The 21,511-nt window shown below is 34.4% G+C and overlaps 2 protein-coding genes across 2 annotated transcripts; one reads left to right on the forward strand and one right to left on the reverse strand.

Annotated features, from left to right (window-relative positions):
• Positions 1-4,749, reverse strand: LOC112015985 (vacuolar-processing enzyme; the record flags this gene model as incomplete). Its single annotated transcript, XM_024048456.2, has 8 exons — positions 4,591-4,749; positions 1,620-1,847; positions 1,348-1,512; positions 1,084-1,240; positions 861-946; positions 535-731; positions 327-375; positions 1-66 (listed from the first exon to the last, which is right to left on the reverse strand). Coding segments are annotated over exons 2-8 (933 nt in total), but the record flags the coding sequence as incomplete, so codon positions are not given.
• An 11,243-nt stretch (positions 4,750-15,992) lies between these two features.
• Positions 15,993-20,326, forward strand: LOC112015979 (soluble inorganic pyrophosphatase). Its single transcript, XM_065765924.1, has 7 exons — positions 15,993-16,249; positions 17,438-17,588; positions 17,673-17,701; positions 18,425-18,490; positions 19,087-19,194; positions 19,294-19,359; positions 20,154-20,326. The coding sequence occupies exons 2-7, from the start codon at positions 17,456-17,458 to the stop codon at positions 20,157-20,159; spliced, it is 408 nt and encodes a 135-aa protein (XP_065621996.1). The 5' UTR covers positions 15,993-16,249; positions 17,438-17,455; the 3' UTR covers positions 20,160-20,326.
• The last annotated feature ends 1,185 nt before the right edge of the window (positions 20,327-21,511 follow it).

The raw sequence follows: 21,511 nt of genomic DNA on the forward strand, positions 1-21,511 counted from the left end.
TTTGTTTCCATATTGCATTACATGTGAACTGCGATCTGAAACACCTGCTACTGTTCTCCTTTGAACCTGTAATTGCATCCACAAGATTTTGGTTGAATTGATGATTGGTCAAAGACAAAGAGACATAGCAATAGAGGGTCTAACAAGAAGATCTAGAAATCCTCTTAGGCAAGCTCTTTAGTTTCTTTTTTCAATTTACAAAAAGATTCAATTTATCATTACTTAAAAACAGTCTACAATACATAATCGACCTATTTTAAGATTCAACTATGACATTTTTAATATAAGGTTTTGTAAAACATTTACAACAGGTAGTAATCTTTTACCACTTCATATTGCTTCTGCAAAGTTTCCTGGCGCAAATCATGTTTGTCACTGCTCCAAAATTTTGAGTTCCAAAAATTAGCCACATAGCAAAAAAAAATCGGGTTTAACATAAAATCATTAGAACTAATGTATATTTGTTTTGAGATAATATTTTCAGAGAGGTTATTAGAGTAAATGACTTTGATAGTGATACAAAATACTGCCTACCTATCCTCCAACCAGGAAATACTATATAAGTCTCCCAAACATGTGTCATATTCCTCAACGGCTTTAGAATCCTCTGGACAATAAGCTGCATAACTATCCTCACTTGCATTTGATGCTGTAGTTGCATATATGTTCAAATTATTTGGAAGAAGTCCCTCAAAAATACTCCCAGACTCACAAGCTTCAAGGTAAAATACCTATAATTTTTCATGTTAGTATAAAACCATATTAAGTAATTGAACCCCAAAAAAGATTAATACTACTAAACAAGCTAAATATTGCAAATTAATCATTTTTGAAGGGATCATGATAAGTCGATAACTTACCATGCTTTTGTAAGATTTTGCTGCATGCTTCTTCTTCAACACATTGTTAAGATCTTTGGCATACATATATTCACCATTAGGCATCGCTAACAAACAGTATGATGAACTCAATTATCTTAGTATTTGATAATAAAAACCTTCACATTATCGTATTGTAACTAGTTGAAAATTTACTATTGTATTATTCAATCCAACTTTTGGTATGTAAAGTAAAATTACTAACCTAGAACCCCAGGACCTCCATGGTCAGTATAATATATGAAAATATGGTCATTTGGTCCGCTATTCACAACCTTACCACTACCACCAGTGACGGCACTTTTGTTTCCAAGAATAACAGCATAAAAGTTTTTTACATTAACATGGTCTTTTGTATAATCCTACAAGAAGAAGTATAAATTAAACTCATATAATTAAGTATTGTTAAATGTTAATAGATGTTATAACAAGCTCATAATTGAAATTGTATAACTATAGCAGAAAAGACCTTGGGCACTCCTGCATAAACATCACCACCATTTGGTTTGTTGATGATCACACCAGGTCTGGGGTTGTTATCATTGAATGCAATATCATCATACATGAACACAATGATATTTTCATCTTTTAACCCACCTTTCTTCAATATTTGATATGCATGACATACATCTGCCTGCATTTCCAAAAATTCAATTTTAAAACTACTGAGTTATTTTTGCTAATGAAAAAAAAAACACTTATATGTTCAAACAAGTGTAAATAATTTTGTCAAATCTATACCTGATGTCTATAATTATAGTAACCTTTTGATCCAGCAACTAGAACCGCCCATCTCTTTCCACTGAGATTGGTGCTACAACCAGCATTTGTTATAGTATCACCATGAATGAAATCCAGTACTTGTGATGGTAATTTGGATGCACATGTGATAGGCACAATCAAACATGACAGTGCAAGAAGTACTATAAATGCACCATGCCCAGAACAAATCATTGTGGTTTAGACAACCTGTAAAGGAGCATGTTTAGAAGCTGATAATTAAATAGAAGCTGTGATAATAATTGTTTAAGTGATAGCAGATTGATACTTCATTAAAAAAAATGGAGAGAAAGAAAGAGAGATAACTAGTTGATTGGTACGAAGCTGGGTAAATAATTCTTGCAAAAAAAATGACATTTTATAGAACTTTTATGGTCTTACATCTAAATTATAACAAGATGAATGAAAAAGATTAAATGATATTATTAGGAGTACACTGTGAAACTTTTTTTTTTTTTTTCAAGAACACTGATAAACATTTTTAGTCAAACCAAAGTACAAAGAATCACGATCTAATGAATAAGTGATCAATAGTGTCATGCACCTGATACAAATAATTATATATTTTTTTATGGGATATATAACATATATTGATAATGCACATAATTAAATTTTTCTCAAGCCAAAATCTATCTTCTTCTTTTTTCCAAGTCATTTTAAAAAGTTGTACAACACAAATAACTTTTATAGTTAAAATGAGAAGTAATTTACTTTTCTAGAGATAATTGCCTGATTAACTGTTTCAAGATAAAATTAGAGATTGGACAATGAATACGTTTTAACAACCAATATGAAGTTTCAAATACCAAGCTCCTCTTTTTCTGAGTAAAACAACAATACCAAAAATTAGAGGATTTTATTTTAAAAATTATATGTTTTTTTCCCTCTAAATTTACAGGAAAGCTTATGGACAATTTTTAAGTACGGGTAAGTGAAAATATTCACATTTCAAGACTGGGAATTCATAGCTGTTTCTCCAATTTTAGTATATAGATGTTTACCATATTTTTGTGGAAATATATGATTTTTCAAGTAAATTTCTCTATCAACTATAATAAGAATACCTTCTCAAAAAACTATAATAAGAATAAAGACAATAATTATTAGCGTATTTGTGGATATTTATAAATTTACGACAACCTCTAGATATTTACTAAACAAATAGTGCAAATGGGAAATAAATACGTATGTACTACGCTACTAATAATGTCTTTTAAAAGCTATATCTTTTTTAATATTGCAATTTTTTTTTGAGAATCTAATATTGTAATTCAGAGTAGCCTGTTCAGCTTTATGATTTTGGAAGATCCTTTAGTGTAGGATTGGATTTGAATGGAAATTATAAATTATTTTATTATTTAGTTTATTTTTATTATTTGTTGATTTTATTGCATTTTTTAGTATTATTTATAAGTTTCACTGTATTATTTTATCTAACTTTCAGTAATAAATTTTTAATTTTATATAATAAATTTTTAATTTTAACAAAATAAATGGTATCTAATCAGATTCTTAACGTGTCACGTAATTTCACTTCAAAAGATGCAACGCAAAACGTGTCACAACAGTGGGGTCATTTTTTTTTTGAGAAAAACAACAGTGGGGTCATTTAAATATGATTTTAAAAGCTCACTAAACGCCAAAATATATGTTTACAAGAAGCTTTTTTTTTTCTTTTTTAAAAAGTAAAACCAAATGGGTTAGTACAACTAATTTTTATCATCATTTATATATATATATATATATAGAAAGAAATAATATTTTTACAACAAATCTTAAGTGGTAAATTATTATTGATTGTTATTGTTGGGGTAAAAAAGTAATCTTAATGTTAGTTTCAAATTTGAACAAATAACAACTAACCATCTGTGATTTGTTGTAAAAATATTGTAAAATTATTGTAGAAGTAGCATCTCTCATATATATATATACACATACTTAGCCTGCACGATGTGATTTGTATGTATTAATGAAGAAAAAACACTTATTAAAATAAAAATTTATTAGCAATTGATATTTATCTATAAAAAAAGATATGTACATGCAGTTTTTTTTTCTTTTGAGACCAAGATGTATATGCAGCTTAAAATTCATCCGAATATTGAAAGCAGCGAGAAAATTAGGGAATAAATATGTGATTACTTTTTTTGAAAAGAAATATGTGATTACTTAAAATTCATGATAAAATGCATTAACACCTTCTTGTCATGACCGTCTTTCATTAAGATTCTTTGATTTTTTTTTTCATTTTTTTTCTAAAATTGTTTTTTTTTTTTAGTAGACTATATATCTGTTCAATCTCCCTCTAAATACTAATGGAAAATAAATATCATAAAGTACACCCACGTGATGAATACGCAGCGAAAAAAATTAGGGAATAAATATTTTATTTATCGAAAAATAAAATCTTTCGATAAATTTTAAAAACTATAACGTTGGTGGTGTGACAATGGCCTGACTGCTTTCACCACTGAATCTTTCACGACAAAGTAGAAGTATTTGTCTCTTCTCAAAAAAAAAAAAAAAGTAGAAGTATTTGTCAAGTCGCATGATATTCTTGGTCAATAAAACAGTAGCACATCATGTGATTAGAAAAATAATAATAATAAATATAAACTTAAGCAAATTTCAATAGAACACCATCAAAACACAGGAAATTTTAATATAATTTACCCTTTACAAATATTAGAGCATCTCAAAATTCTGTTTAAGTATAAAGATAAACAATATACTTGGCTATCTACCTAAAGAATTAATTCAACTCAATAGAGGCCATATTTAAACATAAAAAGGAAAACGATAAGACCCTAATTTAAAATTAGAAACAAATTAACATGTATAATTAAAAGAAGGAAGAATTGTGAAGAATATCTAAATAAGGACTAGAGGAAATTAAAGAAAAGGAAAATAATCAAAATATACTAGTACTTACCAAAGGACTTGCATGCACAGAACTCTCTAAAGGAATGAATTTACTCAAAACTCTCACAAAGGAAATCTTATAATTAACTCATTAAGACAAACATATTAATAGAGTATGAGGATACCAAATGAATGGTTTAGATTTAATCTTCCACATAGGCAAGAACATGATGGTACGTTATGAGCACTAAGTGCTTTTCATCCGTATATACAGAACTTTTTAAACAAAAATGGAAGGTTTGTCATAGGCCATTTACATGTTAAGTATTAAAAGTTTCAAAAAAATGATGATATCTTTTAAATGCGTTTCATCTAACATTCCTCTTCAATCAATTTCTTCTAGAAAAGGGAACCAAAAAAAAAACCCAAAGAAATGTTATAAACATGACCTATCCAAACATCTTTGACTGAGTTGGCTATGGCCTAAGTGCTTCACATTCTTAATTATTTTGGTGGTTCGAATTTTTTTAGGTTCTAGGAATCTTTGACTAAATTGCATAAGACCTAAGTCCTAAGTGCTAGCTTCACATTCTTAATTTAATATGCACCCAATATGGCACTACGGCAATGCATTGTGTGGGATAATATTGTCACCAAGCTTATCAAGTGCTTTGACTAGAGTCAAGGTGGTTGGGCAATGATGCATGGATTTGTTGATTTTTTTTTTTTAAAGAGATAGTTTTAATATATGACGTCCACTCTTAATGATTGTTTTTATTGAATTGTTGAATTAGTTACGTTTAAGGCAAACAACTGATTTTTATACATAGTTGGGATCATCAAAAATTATCAACAAACTCAAGATCAATAAAGAAATCCACCAGTCTTTTTTACTTTTATTTTTTTGATGCCTTCTCTCTTAGTTATACATAACAAGTTTGCTTCTGGTCTTCTTTTTTTTTATTTTTTTAAACGAAGAAGGATATGACTTCCATTTTAAATATTACCTCTTATATATATATATATATAAATATATATTCTCTCACAAGTTCCATGCCAAAAACATAACTCTCACGGGTTTCATGCCAAAAAATTTAGCCGTTTCAAACACTTTATACATTGAAATAAACAAAAACATTAGTCATAATGGTCTAAGGTTTTGCTAACTGTTTTCTCTATAAAAAAAAAAAAAATGTTCCGCTAATTTATCCTTCCAACTCATCAAAATTGAAACTTAATGTTTATATCAATGTATAAATTAATTGTCATATGTTCCCATAAAAAAATTAAATTGTCATCTATTGATGGGTAAATGAATTGATTTTTCATGAATGAATTACCTATAGACAGTACACTAATTTTTATATACAAATAATTTATACGGTTAATTTTATAAAATTTGTATAAGAATACTTGTTATCAAAAGGAAAAAGAATTGATTTGAAATATAACATTATTTAGCATGCCCTTTTTGGCAAAAATTGAAACAAAAATAGTATCAAAAGGCAAAGGTAGATTTAATAACAAATATAATAAAAAAATTAAAAAAATTATTGTATGCTTAAATTAGTTGAAATGATTAAATATTTGAGAATTCACTATAATAGTATGTTTATATTTTTAAATATATTAATTTTAACAATTTGCATTTCCTAAATCCTTTTAATGACATGTTATATATATATATATATAAAAAAAAGTATCTATAAAATATGAAAATAGAGATAATCCTAAAATGGTATGTTGAAATACCCTGATACTGAAATATTTTATTCCAGTAAACAAACTGAAATGATCATCGAAATAAAATTACAACTTTGATGGAGACAAATCACCTTGGCTTTTGTGCAATAAAACTATGCATTTTTTTTTAATAGGTAGATGGTAGGAGAGCATAAGGTGGAGTTCTAACTACGTTACAAAACATGTCATTATGGTTGAACTATTACTTGAATTCAACTAATGTATAACTTATTAAAATACAATTATATTTTTAAACTATTTTTTTGTACTTTAATTATTATGTGAAAAAAAAAAAAAAAAAACACACATGTAAACTTTTCACGTTGAACAAATTAACAAAATCCTCCTCAAACCCACCACCAAACTAAATCCCATCATTTATTTGTGTGTAAAATAACACAATCCTCCTTGACAATGGTGTCCAACATGGTTAAATAGTAAAATTTACAAATAAGAAAAATGCAAATGAGAGTGTTGGGATAAATATTTAATTTACATAAATATGATATAATATTTATTACACGTGGTAAATATCAAAACCATTACTTTTTTTTTTATGAGAAATACTGTAACTTTTATTACGAAGAGGATAGGTACATAGCATCATGAAACACAAAAGATTTAATAAACTGTGGACATTCCTCTATCCAAGTTACAAAGCCGTGAATACCCTAAGCCTGTTGTGCTAAAGCATGTGCCGATTTGTTGCCTTGTCTTTGCACGTGTTGAACTTGAGAGTGCCTATAGTCAAGCAACTTAAGTTGAATGCTTTCCATGATGTCAACAATTGCAGCAGGTGGTGTGGTGGAGCCCGATAGAATAGTGAAAACCATGTTGGAATCAGTCCAAAAAATCACATCACGTATGCCTATATTCCATGCAAACAAGATAGCCATGTCCAAGGCTTTTGCTTTTGCTTCCAAGGGACCCAAAGGTAGGTGCATGTGTTGACTTAGGGTGGCAATGACTACTCCCTCAAGGTCACGGATGACAACATCGATGCCCACTGTTTCAAGATGGTTGAAGAGTGTTGCGTTGGTGTTAATCTTGAACCACAGGTATGAGGATGGGACCCAACGAGCATCTGATGGGCTCATGAGTTAAGGGCACTTGAAGTGGGCTGCCTGGAAGTCTTCAAGAGTGGTGCGAGCTTTGTGTAAGATCTCATTGGTGTACTGCCTTGGAGAGCCATGCCATGCTTTGTTTCAACTGTACCATATACACCATGCAACAGTGACGACAAGCTCAAGCACATCCTGGCTAATGTGTTGCATGAAAATGAGTTACCATAGTATGTCAATGAAATCCATGTAGTGTACACCTTTGTTGTTGAGGGGATACCCATTGCATCCCATACATCCCCTGCACATGTGCACTCCCAAAAGAGATGTCCATTAGTTTCAGCTGCCACTCCATATGCATCACAGGTGGGATCATCCAGCACCTGGTGAGAGCATAGGTTCTACTTGGTGGGGAGAATATTACGGTTCGCTCTCCAAGCAAAGGTTTTCAACTTGTTCGAAACATTAAGGCTCCATATTTTTCTCCAAAACTGACCTTGGTTGTTGGTGTGTGAGGCTTCCTCCATCATCTTCAATGGAGTTAGAGATAAGGCAACTTTGTAAGTGCTGTTGACAGTGAAAGTACCCTTAGGTGTGTAAGCCCATATCATGCAGTCTTTTGTGCAACTATTGCTACGTGGGATGCCAAGTATGGCTTGAGCATCATCGGGGAGGAAGACACTTTTGACCAGGTCGATCTTCCACTCTCTTGTGCCTTCATCAATAAGCTTTGAAACAGTTGCAGTAGCAGGCAAAGTGTTTTGATGAGAGATAACTTGGAATGTAAAGGGTTTTGGGAGCCATTTATCTCTCCAAATCTATATCGAAGTGCCATTACCCACCCGCCATATACGTCTGGCTTTAACAACATCTTGAGCGGACATTATACTTCTCCAAGCATAGGAGGGTTTTTGTCCAAGTTTAGCATGGAGGAAATCATGGACAGGGAAGTAACGTGCCTTGAAGACACGGTGAAGTAGGGAATGTGTATTGGCTTGGAGGCACCAGGCCTACTTTGCCAAGAGAGCCTTGTTGAAAGCATTGAGATCACGACCCCCAAGCCTCCATCTTTTTTGGGTGTACACATTTTATCCCAACTCAACCAAGCTATTTTGTTTCGTCCTTCCTTTTGACCCCACCAAAAGTTCCGGACCATACTACTCATCTCATCACAGAGGGTATCCGGAAGTTTAAAAACACTCATTGTATAGGTGGGGATGGCTTGTGCTATGGCCTTGATGAGTATTTCTTTCCCAGCTTGTGAAAGCAACTTATCCTTCCACCCCAATGGCTTATTATCAAGTCTTTCCTTTAGCGCCCTAAAGGTATTTCTCTCTGATCGACCTACAAGGGAAGGTAATCCCAAGTAAGTTTCATGTTGCCTAATAACTTTAGTCCCAAAATGATTTTTTTATGTCTTCTTGAGTCTTAAGATGTGTGATCTAACTAAAGAACAAGGAAGTCTTCTCACAATTGAGTTGCTGACTGGTTGCATGTTTATAGGTCTCCAAGATTTGTTCCAAATGGGCACAACCATCACTAATGGCTTGGCAGAATATTATGCTATCATTTGCAAAAAAAGAGGTGTGAGATCTGTGGACCTCATGGGCATGCAGCAACACCCTGGATAGCTCCATTCATAGTGGCTTGAGTGAGGAGAGCTGATAATCCTTCTACACAAAACAAGAAAAGAAAAGGGGATATGGGGTCTCCTTGCCACAAGCCTTTCGTAGGGGTAATATGGCCATGAGGCTTGCCATTGATCTTGATGGAGTAAGTAACATAGGTAACACAAAGCATTATAAGGTTCACCCATTTAGTGCTAAAGCCCATGTTCAACATTATATCATGAATGCAGCCCCATTTCACTCTATCAAATGCCTTACTCATATCAAGTTTTAAAGCCACCACCCCAACCAATCCACTCCGTTTTTTATTTAGGTGGTGCATAGTTTCAAAAGCTACTAGCACATTATCAATAATAAGGCGAGTAGACATAAAAGCACTCTGGCTCTCACTAATGATATCTGGTAGGAAGCGTTTGAGTCTATTGGCAATAACTTTGGAGGATAGTCTAGAGATGACATTGCTTAAGCTTATGGGCCTATATTGTGTTATCTTTGTAGGGTTTTTCACCTTTGAGGTGAGGATAATATGAGTGTCATTAAATTTAGGGGGTATGACTCCCAAATTTAAAAAATCAAGGACAGCTTTAGTAACACACTCACCCATTAGAGACCAGAAGTGTTGGTAGAAAAGTGGGGGCATACCATCAGGTCCTAGAGATTTCTTGTGGTGCATCTGCTTCAATGCCTTATGCACTTCATCCGCTTGGAAAGTCGGACAAAGGTACTCATTCATTTGGTCAATGACCACAGGACGTATTACTGCTGTTATGGGTGCAGTGTCAGTAAGGCCATTGGATCGAAAAATGGAGTTGAAGTAGTCCAGAACAATCATTTCCACGGCTTGAACATCTTCTTGCCACACCCCATTGTGATATGTAATACCTCTAATGAAGTTTCTGTCCTTGTGGTTCGATGCTTTTTAGTGGAAAAAAGAAGTGTTTCGATCTCCATTAGTGATCCATAGGTGCCTAGACCTCTAGTGCCACATTCTATTTTTAGCATCAAGCTAACAGCTCAGAGCTTTTCAGACCTCCTTAATGTGCTCATGATTTGGTTGGTGATGTTGCTCTAGAGTTTGTAGTTCTTTTTCCAACCTAGTAATCTACGTTCCAACGTGGCCAAATTCAGTTTTATTCCATGCAGACAAATGTGTTCGGTAACTGTCAAGGCAGTTTCTAATCTGGGCACCATTTGGTTGGTAAAGTCCCTCCATCTAAGCATCTTCAACTATTTCAGCACAACGTGGGTCACAAAGCCACATTGCTTCAAAGTGGAATGGTGGCCTGGGGCGTTTGTCGCAGGGCTTAGTAGATGGCATACTAACAGCAATCATGGAATGGTCTAAGGTGGACATGGAGAGGTGTTGGACTGATGCTCCAAGGAACTTTGATTTTCATGCAACAGTAGCAAGTGCCCTGTCTAGGCGTATGCGAATGCGACCTTCAGTGGGGTGGTTTCGTGACCATGTGAATGGAGAGCCATAATAACCTAAATCCAGGAAGCCACAGTGTGAGATTGTCATGCAAAAACGATCCATCTACCTGGCTGGTTGTAGGCGTCCTTCGGCCTTTTCTGCTTGGCTGAGTATCTCATTGTAGTCCCCCAGACATAGCCACGGTAGAGTATTTAAACGCCCAAGGGATTCTAGTAATGCCCACGTCTCTTCCCGCTTGCTTGTATCAGGGTGGCCATGGAATCCAGTCAGTCTTCACTTTGCACCCGTTGAATCACAAACAATATAGGCGTCAATATACTAATGAGAAAATTTTTTGACATGTACCTTAGTGCCGGGTTTCCATAATAGCACTAGGCCACAACTAGAACCGTCACTAGAAACCAGCAAGCCTTGGATATATTTCCAGTTTTGCTTCATGTTGTTCAACTGCTCAGTAGTGAGTTTGGTCTCCATCAAGAAGACACAAATGGGAGCTTTTTTATTCAATGATCTCTTGAGAGCGTTTTACGGGGGTTCCCAAGCCCCGATAGTTCCAGCTCAAAATACTCATTACGTTAAGCGGTGCTGCTAAGCAACAACCGTCAATCCTAGGTTGTTTGCCATGAACTTGCCCAAGGTACATGCTTCATCATCGAGCACCTTTTGCTTCTTATTGTCAAGAGTGTCCCTCGTGATCATTTCATTTGAGTTTTTACGTTTTAAGCCCAAAATATCTATATTAGGCCCATTAGTGTCCATTATCTGCCGAGGTGGCCCAAGTCTACGCCAAGAACCAGTTTGTGGGCCCACCCGGGTTAAGGGAAGTGGATGTTGTGGAGTTGCTGGATTTTTTGTGTATTGGAGAGGTAATGTGGTCAGTTATAGTGGATAAAGTGCCAAGCTGGTGGGTCATTTTGACAATATTAGTTTTCTTTTCAATGGTGGTTGACTTTAGAGGACAAGTTGATGGAGATTTTGGAATATTTGTGACTGAAGTGTTTGCTAGCTAGGTGGGTGGTGTTGGTTTGTTTAAATTTTGAAAGGAATTTAATGCTTGGTCAATTTCTGTAAGGTGTGTACAGAAGAGATTTAGGTCAGATAGGAAGTCCTTATTTGTCGGCGCGTTTTCAGGGTGTGGGGCTAAGATCACAGATTTTTTATTGGTGAGGAGAATATAGGACTTTTTCAGCGGGTTTTGGGCACTTTCCATCGATGGTGAGGGTCGTATGGTAAGAGATGGTGCTGGGTGGTAGGTGGACAGCGATGCCATAAAGGGTGTGGCCTTGGTGTGCACGACCTGAGGTTGCTGGGGGTTTGTTGTGGTAACTCTCAGCCATGGTTCGTATGGATGGGTATCCTCGGACAATGTTTCGCTGTTATCTGTCCACAGTTTATAGTCTTTCTCGTTATGGTTTATGAGCCCACACCAATAGCAAAACACCAGCATGTGCTCGTATTGAAATGAGACCCAAAGAGGTTCGGAATCACCCATGTCCACGAAGCGACCACGGCAAAGCGGTTACTTAATATCAATCGTGACTCGGATCCGAATGCAGTGGCCACGACACTCCTTGTTTGGTGAGGCGTCTACCTGTTCAACTCGACCAAGCAAAGATCCAATGGCTTCTGTGTTAACTCTATTCATGCAACTGAGTGGAAGATTGTGGATTTGAATCCAAAAGGTGGCGGAGTCAAACCTAGCGTAATTAACAGACTGCAACTCACTGGGTTTATAAAGGTCAATCGAATATTTATCAAAGGACCACGGTCCTTGAGAGATGATTTTTTCATCACATTGGCTTTGTTGGAGAAAAGAATAAGTATCGTGTTGGAAGTGAGGTCACAAACCTCGAAATCCTTTATAGACTGCCACATACTTCTCAAGGTGCGTGATAATGCTTCCATGCTGACCCATCGCTTGGTGAACAGTTTGACCAATAAGATTTTGCTATTGTTCTCCATACCAGGAGCCAAAGGGATCGTTTGACACTCACTTATGTTGAGTGAGAGACGAGCCCACTTGCCTGTGAGTTCTTCCATGGCTTCGAAGGCAGAGTAAGGTGTGAGAAGGGGAGAGGGAAGGGAGGTAAAAGGGGAGGGATATAGAAATCCTAGGTTTCACCGTTGTGGGGAAAAAAGAGGCCTATACGAAGATAGGCAGTAGTTTTTCATCTACATAGGTTTTGTGCATGAGAGCCCATGAGAGAAGAAGTTGATAGGTGTTTCAAAACCATTACTTTATTTAAATACTAGTGTTATGCCCATGTGATACACAGGTTTAATCAATAATCATATATAATTTAAGTATTGAATAAATATTGTAAATTAATAAAATAATATTTTAAATATAGAGAAAAGTGTAAAGTTACAAGATCCACGACCACAAAACCTTACATTCATAATACTTAAATACATAAAACCTCAATGCTGATAATTTGTACCTCAAATCACATATATTTTAAAATACTTTTCTATAATAGTTTAGCATTTTAATAATGAAAAAAATAGTAAAAAAATTAAATTAATAATAAACGGATTAGATGAAGAATTTGAATTGTAATCAAATTAAGATTTTTAGTAACTTAGAAATTATAGATAAATTGATAATAAAATGATTAGATGAATAATTTGGATTGCAATCAAATTAAAAAATTTATCAATTTAGAAATTATAGGAGAAGAAGATAAGAACAAAAAAAAAAAAGGTATACATTTTTAAAATCTAAAAAATTTCTACAATTTGGTTAAACCACTTGGTGCAACCACAACTTCTAAACCCAACTTTTATTATATAGTAAATGATGATATTGTAAAAGATTATATAAGATATATGTCACTGATACAATAATAGTAAATAAAGTCCTTAGAGAAAGACAAGTGGCGTCATCTTATTGATATCCAAGTCATGATAATTGCCTTAAGCCATAAGGAACAACTTGTGTGTATGTCCAAACAAGAACACATGAAAGTCACGTGAATAATCACAATCTCTTATTGCATGGAACTAATTGAGTGAAAGGTGCACATGATAAGCATGTGAATAAGATAAGTTACTTGGAGACAGTTTTTGGAGGAGTATTAGTTAGGCTTTTTTTTGGGCGGGGGGGGGGGGGAATTGCATGGAACTAATTGAGTGAAAGGTGCACATGATAAGCATGTGAATAAGATAAGTTACTTGGAGACAGTTTTTGGAGGAGTATTAGTTAGGCTTTTTTTTGGGCGGGGGGGGGGGAGAGCAATTGCAACACAACACGCAACAATGAACAACTTTAATTGTCAAAGTTCCATATATAAATAGAAAAGCACTTTCTCACACAAGACACGCACAATCATCTATCAAAACCATAGACATTGTCTCTCTCTCTCTCTCTCTCTCTCTCTCATAATCTGAAGGTTGTTACTTCATGCTTGTGAACACATCAAATTCACCTCACATGAATTAGACTTTGTAACTTGGGGTTTTTGTAATTTAGGCATTGTAATCTCGTTATTACTATCAATAAAGTTTCTCTAATTTTCATGTTTTTATTGTTAACTTGTGATTTCACAAAGAAGTCCTATTAAATCAAGCTATGCCGAATTCACTGCTTTTTGTGCAAGTCAGTTTCCTGCTTCGAGTGATGTTTAATCACTCTCAAGCATATTGAAATTGGTTTATACTCAAATAGAGAGATAGACAATTTTTTATTTTTTACTTTTTATTTTTATAGAATTAGAATCTAACTCATTCATGGTTTTTTTTTTTTTTTTAATAATAATTTTTATAATTTGATGGTTACAACAAGGGATGAGAGATTTGACCCATTAATATCTCTATTTGAAACATCAGGAAGTGTTAACTAATTGAACTACAAGATTCTTGGCTTGACTAGTGACTAATGCATAGTTGATGTGGTATCACTGGTATGTATATTATCACTTCCGTCAATAAACTTACTAATAAGTTTTGCGAAAAAATTGTTTTAAATTTTTTTTAATGGCGGTATGGTCTTTTTGTTAGAGAATCAAAGGAAATGTTTTTTTTTTTAGAGAATCAATGGCAGTAAGATGATATACTATGTTAAGTATACAACTAAAATAGTATTGATGTTAGTCTCATCTGAGAGTAATGTTGTACATAGTTATATTTACTACCTCATCATAAAAAACACAGAAAGCTTGGCTCATCCTTAGAACATTCCCATTAAGGATGCTAAATATGCTAAAAGCTAAATTTTAACACTAATACACAAAAAAAAACCCACTCCATCAAAGATTTCAAATGTCAAAAATTTTGACGCACTGCTACAGTGAGCTGTTATTGATAATAGCTCACTATAGCACGGTTGTAAAAAAAAAAAAAATCTCATGTCTCTTTCTTTCTCTCTCTCCAGGTCTCTTTTTCTTTTTCTCTTTACCTCTCTGTCCTCACTGTCTCCCTCTTTCTCTATGCTCTCCATCTCCCTTTTTCTCACAATGACAGTCTGCCTTGCCAGAGCCACCGCAAGTCTTGCACTCTTCAAGATCACCTTGGCCCACCTTGCAAGCTCGCTTCACCAGCTCTTCAAGATCGCCTCGTTAGAGCCATCACAAGCCTTGAGTCGTAGGTTTGAGTAGGTTTTGTAAAATCGGATCTGGGTTGTGGGTGGGTTCAAATCGGGTTGAGGTTCAGATCAGAGTTGTTGAGGTGGTGAGTTTTGGCTGCGGTTTGTGCCGTGGGTTTTTTTTTTTTTTGGTGGTTGGGGGTTAAGGTTGTGGTTGGTGGTGGTGGTTGTGGTTGTGGTCATGGTTAGAGGTGATGAGCTTGAAAAGCTCAGGCCATGGAGGCTTTGAGAGCAAAATATCAGAGAGAGGGAGGAACTTCTAGATTGGGTTGAGAAAGATGGAGAGAGAGACGGAGGGAAAGTGAGAAATAATTAAAAAAATGAATAAAAAAAATAATAAAGAAAGAATATTTAAATGAAGTGTTAAAAAAATAAAAGTTTTGATGTAAGAGATATTGTAAAGTGATATGTTAGAGCATTCACATTGAGAATAACATATGCTATATGTAGAGAAAATATAGTATAAAAGCCCAAAACTCCCCACACATTTGGATTTGTAAAAACCAACTATTGCAAAAAAATATACAATATTGCTACAGTGCAATTCTAAAAAAGAAAACTAAAATTTTATTCACTTACTTTATCAATTCCTCTCTCTAAGGGTTTTTGGGTTTTGATTTTATTTGAGTTTTGAAATATATTATTTTATTGCGTAGAAATATTATTTTAATATGTTGTATTGTAAATAAAAGTTGGGATGTTGAAGGTTTATAAAATAATACAGTATAATTGATAAAATAGGTTTTTAAGATAACAAAATAAGATGAAATAAAATTTTGAGATGTTCTTTATATGTTATAAAATTGGTTTTTGTGACAGTAAATACTAAATTTTTTAGAAGCTTTAACGGTAATGCTGGACAATTCTGACCACTTTCCTTACGTGGAGTCCATTCATTAGGCCTTCATCTGCAACCTCAGTGACAGTATCAGCTCTACTCATTTTTATTTTAGTGCCCGGTTTTTTCCAAGGTTTCCCACTTTTCGAGAATAAGATCAACCTCTCGGACACATTTCAGCACCCACGGCCGTTCGATTCATTCCGTTTGAAATCGAACGGCGCGTATTCACTTATGACTGACCGCTGAACCTGCGTGAAGTGACAAGCACCGACCCTCTTTGTTTAAATAATTTCTTTTTATTTTTTATTTTTGAGCTCTCAAGTTCTCTCTCTCTCTCTCTCTCTCTCTCTATATATATATATACACACACACGCATACACGCACAAAGAGGAAATCTTAGCGTAAAGTGCGAATTTTCAGTGGCTGTCTATCTGTGACTGTGAGTGCTTCTTATCCCTTTTCTCAAATCTCAATGGCGGCGGCGAACAACTTGTTTTTGTTTGTTTTGCTTGTAATTATTAAGAAAGAAAAAAAATGTTTGTTTTGAAAATTTGTGTTGTGTTTGACTGAAAGAGTAACTTTGGTGAATACCCATTTGATGAAACCCTCTAAAGAGACTGTATCTTGATGTGATTTTCGAGTACATGTTGATTTCGTTTGTGGGTTTTGTTTGGTTTACTGTGAGTCTGTGACTGCTCTTTTTAGTATTCATTATTGTTGTTGTTATTTTATTTGATTGTTAATGTTGTTCTGTTTGTTACTTCTGCTTTCCTAGAATTTTTTGGTTATCAGCTTTGTTAATAATGCTTTACCAACATTTTTATTTCATTTTTTAAGCTAAATAATTTATTATATTGCCCATGTTTGTGAGTTCTATAAGGATTTTTACTAATTGGGTTAAATGTTGAGTACTTATTCATGAAATGTTGGGCTCTTCTTTGTGATTTTATTTATGATTGTTCTACTTGGGTTAGATGACAAGTAAGTTATTCAAGAAATGTTGGGTTCTTCTTTGAAATTTTGTTTATGCTTGTTCTTGATGGTCCATGATGTTTTCAACTACTAATTGAAGTACCTTTGCCAGAATTATAAATATTGTGAATCTGCTGATTATCAGTTTAGTTAATCTGTTTTGGGAAATTACTCCTTGTGTATCAGTTAGGGGCTGTTTGGTATGGGATTTTGATCAACAATTTTCAGTTTTTAAACAACATTACACTTATTTTCATACACTTTTTCACCTATACGTATTTCAAAAAAATACAAAGAACGTTAACTAACGGGCTCTTGTGGGCTGTATTTTGATTAGATTTTGGGTTCGTAATAAATTCTTTTTTTAAGGGTCCTTATTGCACCATCTGCGAAGATCTAAGAAATGTTCGCTAGTTAACTTAGAAATCTAGCAGTCTCCACTTGTTCTTGTAGTTTTTTGGGTGTGATTTATCACTTGTTTGAAGGAAAATATTCTCTGTATTTGCCATCCATTTATTTATTGTCATTGTTGCAGTTCAGTTCTTTGTGTGATTTCTTCTGAAGTGAAATTTGTTTTCAGAGCCTAAAAATTTAATTTAAACAAATCGTGGTTTATTGAGGATGGTTATACAATTGCATTCTTATGTTTATTAAGGTATTGTAAAGGTTGAACATGGCTAAGAACGGTGGAGAAGCGAGTGGGAGAACATCGTCGGGGTTCCCACAGGTGGTTCTCAATGAGAGGATCCTTAATTCAATGTCCCGAAGATCTATAGCTGCTCATCCTTGGCATGACTTGGAGATTGGTAAAACTCTGTTCAGCTTTTAGTCTACTTTGTATGAATGTTTATGTGACTTGTGCTTAATTCTCAATAATTTTGCCTATGCAGGACCAGGTGCTCCATCAGTTTTCAACTGTGTAAGTTTTGTTTTCTTAAATCTTTCTTGTTACGAATTTCTAAAAGAATCTTTAGCGAGTATTATGGGCCTATGGGCAATCTGCTAGATGTATGTATGGTATGGTATATCTTGCTGATATCTCTTAATTCCATCAAACTTCCATATCAGCATCTGCATTAAGGAGAAGTGACTGAGAGTTTGTTTGTGTATTAGTGTGGTGGATAAGAATGTAAACCAAGTAGAATTGTGTTGTTTTGCCAATGGGGAGGACCCTGCTATTTAACAAGATGTGTGAAACAGAAAGCTATAATGACCATTCTGGAATTATATCTTGCAATGATTTCTTCCCCTTGTTTATTAATTTATTTATTTTTTATTTTTTTGTTTGATAAGTAATAAATTTTATTAGAAAAACTGAATGCAAGTACACTGCGAGTATACTAGCTGAACATCACTACAATACTCTAAAACTACACAAATCCATAAGCTCAACTAAATTTGAGAAGGAAAACATCTCTGAAGCTGTCATCCACTTGAGCGCAGCGTCTTCATAAAAATCTCTTTTAGCTCTACCATAGTCCTTCCACACCCATCAAAGCATCTTGCATTTCTTTAAATAGGATCTTTTTTCTCTTATAATTAATCCTGGTGTAATATATGTTTTCTCAGTGTCTAAAGAAATATATGTTGTGTATCAAAAATATTTCTGGTTTTCAAATCCCAATATGAATTTATGTGGCAGGTTGTTGAAATTGGAAAAGGCAGCAAGGTTAAGTACGAGCTTGACAAGACAAGTGGCCTTATAAAAGTATGAGTTTTCTTCCGCATCTAACTTTAATTCAACCTTCCAATTCTTAATCCAATACGTTCCTGTCCAGATGCATTGTTTCTAGTAGTAAGCTTGTTTTTAATTTTTATTTAGGTTAAACTCAATTTACTTGTATGTTCCGCTACTAGTCATTGTCGTACCATTTGCTTTGGAGGGCATCCATTTCATCATGGAATGTTCCCACCTTCAACTGCCCTAAAAGCTATATAAGTCTTATTGTCATGAAGTTTTTCAACCAGATGCTAATTGTCTACCGTTTGATAATCTCAACTCTGTTAAGCAACGGAGGTGAATATTTTCTTTTTTATACATACATCTTTGAAAGGGTTGTGAAGTCCTATAATTCATGCATGTAAGTAAGATTACAGTGAAATTAATTTTATCATAATCCACAATCCCTCTTTTCCTACACTTAAGATCCTGTTATTTTATGTGAGGAGGATCGTATAAATGGTCTTGCTTATATAGACCTTTATATTGCCATCATAGTGTTTCTAGAGTATTGGCATGTTATGTTAATTTTATGTATTTGCTACATTAAGAAACTAACTCAAGCATATGAATTTTTAAAATAGGTTGATCGTGTTCTCTACTCATCTGTTGTTTATCCACACAACTATGGTTTCATCCCACGAACAATTTGTGAAGACAGTGATCCCATGGATGTCCTGGTACTGATGCAGGTAGCTACTTAGACACATTAACCTTTTACACAGTGAAAACAGTATCAATTATTTTAATTTCTGAACTTAAACATTCTAGTCTTGGACTTTCTTGCATAGGAGCCTGTGCTACCTTGTACTTTCCTTCGTGCTCGTGCTATTGGATTAATGCCTATGATTGACCAGGTAAACGGTTTATCTGTTGCTGCCTATATTGTGGTTCTGACATTTATTTCTTATTTGAATAACATAATATCACAGATTTAAGGGGCTGTTAGGGAAATATAAAATTAGCTTCCCAAGGATATTACTGGACAAAATTTCTCCTTTTTTTGTGTGTTATATACTTATATTAAGTGACTTCCTGCATTAAGGATAATACTGAACAACATTTTTTCCTTTTTGTGTCGTATTATGTGCCTCCCTGCATTATCTTGTAGGAAAATTATTATTTCACACTAACAGTATACACACCCTGTACACAGCATGTGTAAAATGTGGACACCAGCTGTCCACATTTTCCAAGAATGTCCATATTTTACACATGGTGTGTACGGGGTGAGTATACTGTTGGTATGAACTATGAAGTAATAACTATCCCATCACATATATCCTACAAGTTGCTTGGGTTATCTGATTTTTGGGTTTAAGTTGGGGTCCAAGTTGATTGTCCTACCTTGGACCTTTTCATGAAAGGGAGAATGAATTCCCTGGTATTGATCTAGCATCAGTATCTGTTACTTTCAGCCTTTCAACGTCCTGGTATATATTTTATCTCAAGAAAAAAAAAAAAAAAAAAATCCTGCTCTATATTTGATGCCAATCTTCAAGAGAGGTCGGTGATATTTAATATGGCACAGCTGCAGTGGTTAGTGATGTAATAGCCAAGGGAGTTTCTGTTGCTTTCCCTATGATATTATCAGCTAGCTTCTAAAATTTTTAAATTATCCAATGTTTTCTAATCTCTTTATGGGCATCAGGTTTAGGACAAATTTGCAAGAGGAATTACCAGTTGTAAAAATATTGATGCAGGGTGAAAAGGATGACAAAATAATAGCAGTATGTGCTGATGATCCTGAGTTCCGCCATTACAAGGACATCAAGGAGCTTCCTCCACATCGGCTTGCTGAAATCCGCCGTTTTTTTGAGGACTGTATCCTCTCACTCATTTACTATGTATACTTGCTCTTAGACTTTGTTTCTCTTCTTTTCTTTTCTTTTATTGAGAAGGGGAGGGGGGGGGGGGGGGGGGCCTTGGTCACCCCCCCCCCCCTACCCCCTCTCTTTTTCCAAAAATACCTCTAAAAATTCACAATTAGTTGATAGAAACACAAATCCCAATAATTAGTTAATTGCAACTAAAATCACTTTTAAAACTAAAAAACTAATTAAAGATAGACCCAGAGGCCAAATTACACTACATTACGACACCAACAAATGACCACAATTAACAGATTAACCCCCATCCCCAAAAAAAATCAAAATTTTAAGTATGAAATATTGTAAATGCCTTATGAATTATATGCATATATATAAAATATACTAACATTGGGCAGCATTTAAGGCTCTTCTAATACAGGTATTATTTTGTTAATGGAATCCTTCTTCATGGAGATCCTTTGAGGTTAAAATCCTATTATAAAACGTTGCATCCACACCCCATTGCTCCTTTCCTTGGGAGGAGTTTGTGGAAACCTAAAGCTCCAACTAACATCAGTTTCTTACTTTGGACAGCAGTTTTGGGGAAATTTCTAACTGTTGATAACCTCAGGAAGTGTTGGATAATTATTATAGACTGGTGCTGCATGTGTAAGAGATACGGGGATACTACTAATCATCTACTTCTCCATTGCCCTGCTGCTTGAAAGCTTTGGAGCATAGTTTTTTCTCTCTTCAGGGTTCATTGGGTTATGCCAAAGGGTGTTATGGCAAGGCAAGTTGGGTAGATGTCATAGTGTGGTGATATGGAGAGTGATCCCTTGAATTAGCAGAACTGGACCAGAAACAATGAGCACCACTTAGTAATGGAATTGGCATGATGAAGGAGCTCATTAGAATGATTGAATCATTCAATTTGAAGAAACTAATTCTAAATTGTACATATTGAATATATTGTAGGAGTTTCTTGATATAATATAACTGGAAGTAATGGACCTTAAAATACACACACAGACACATTGCTTTTCATAAAAATTTAGGCAAACTATTTTAGTCCCTGACAAATAGCTGAAGTTCTAATTTAGTCTCTAAAATTTAAAAGAGTATGAAATTTAAAATAGCTGAAGTCCATAAATAATTTAAAAATTGGAACTCTCTTTCTGACAATCTAACTAACAGA

This window comes from Quercus suber, unplaced genomic scaffold (assembly GCF_002906115.3).
Source record: "Quercus suber isolate HL8 unplaced genomic scaffold, Cork oak 2.0 scaffold_664, whole genome shotgun sequence".
Lineage (NCBI taxonomy): Eukaryota > Viridiplantae > Streptophyta > Magnoliopsida > Fagales > Fagaceae > Quercus > Quercus suber.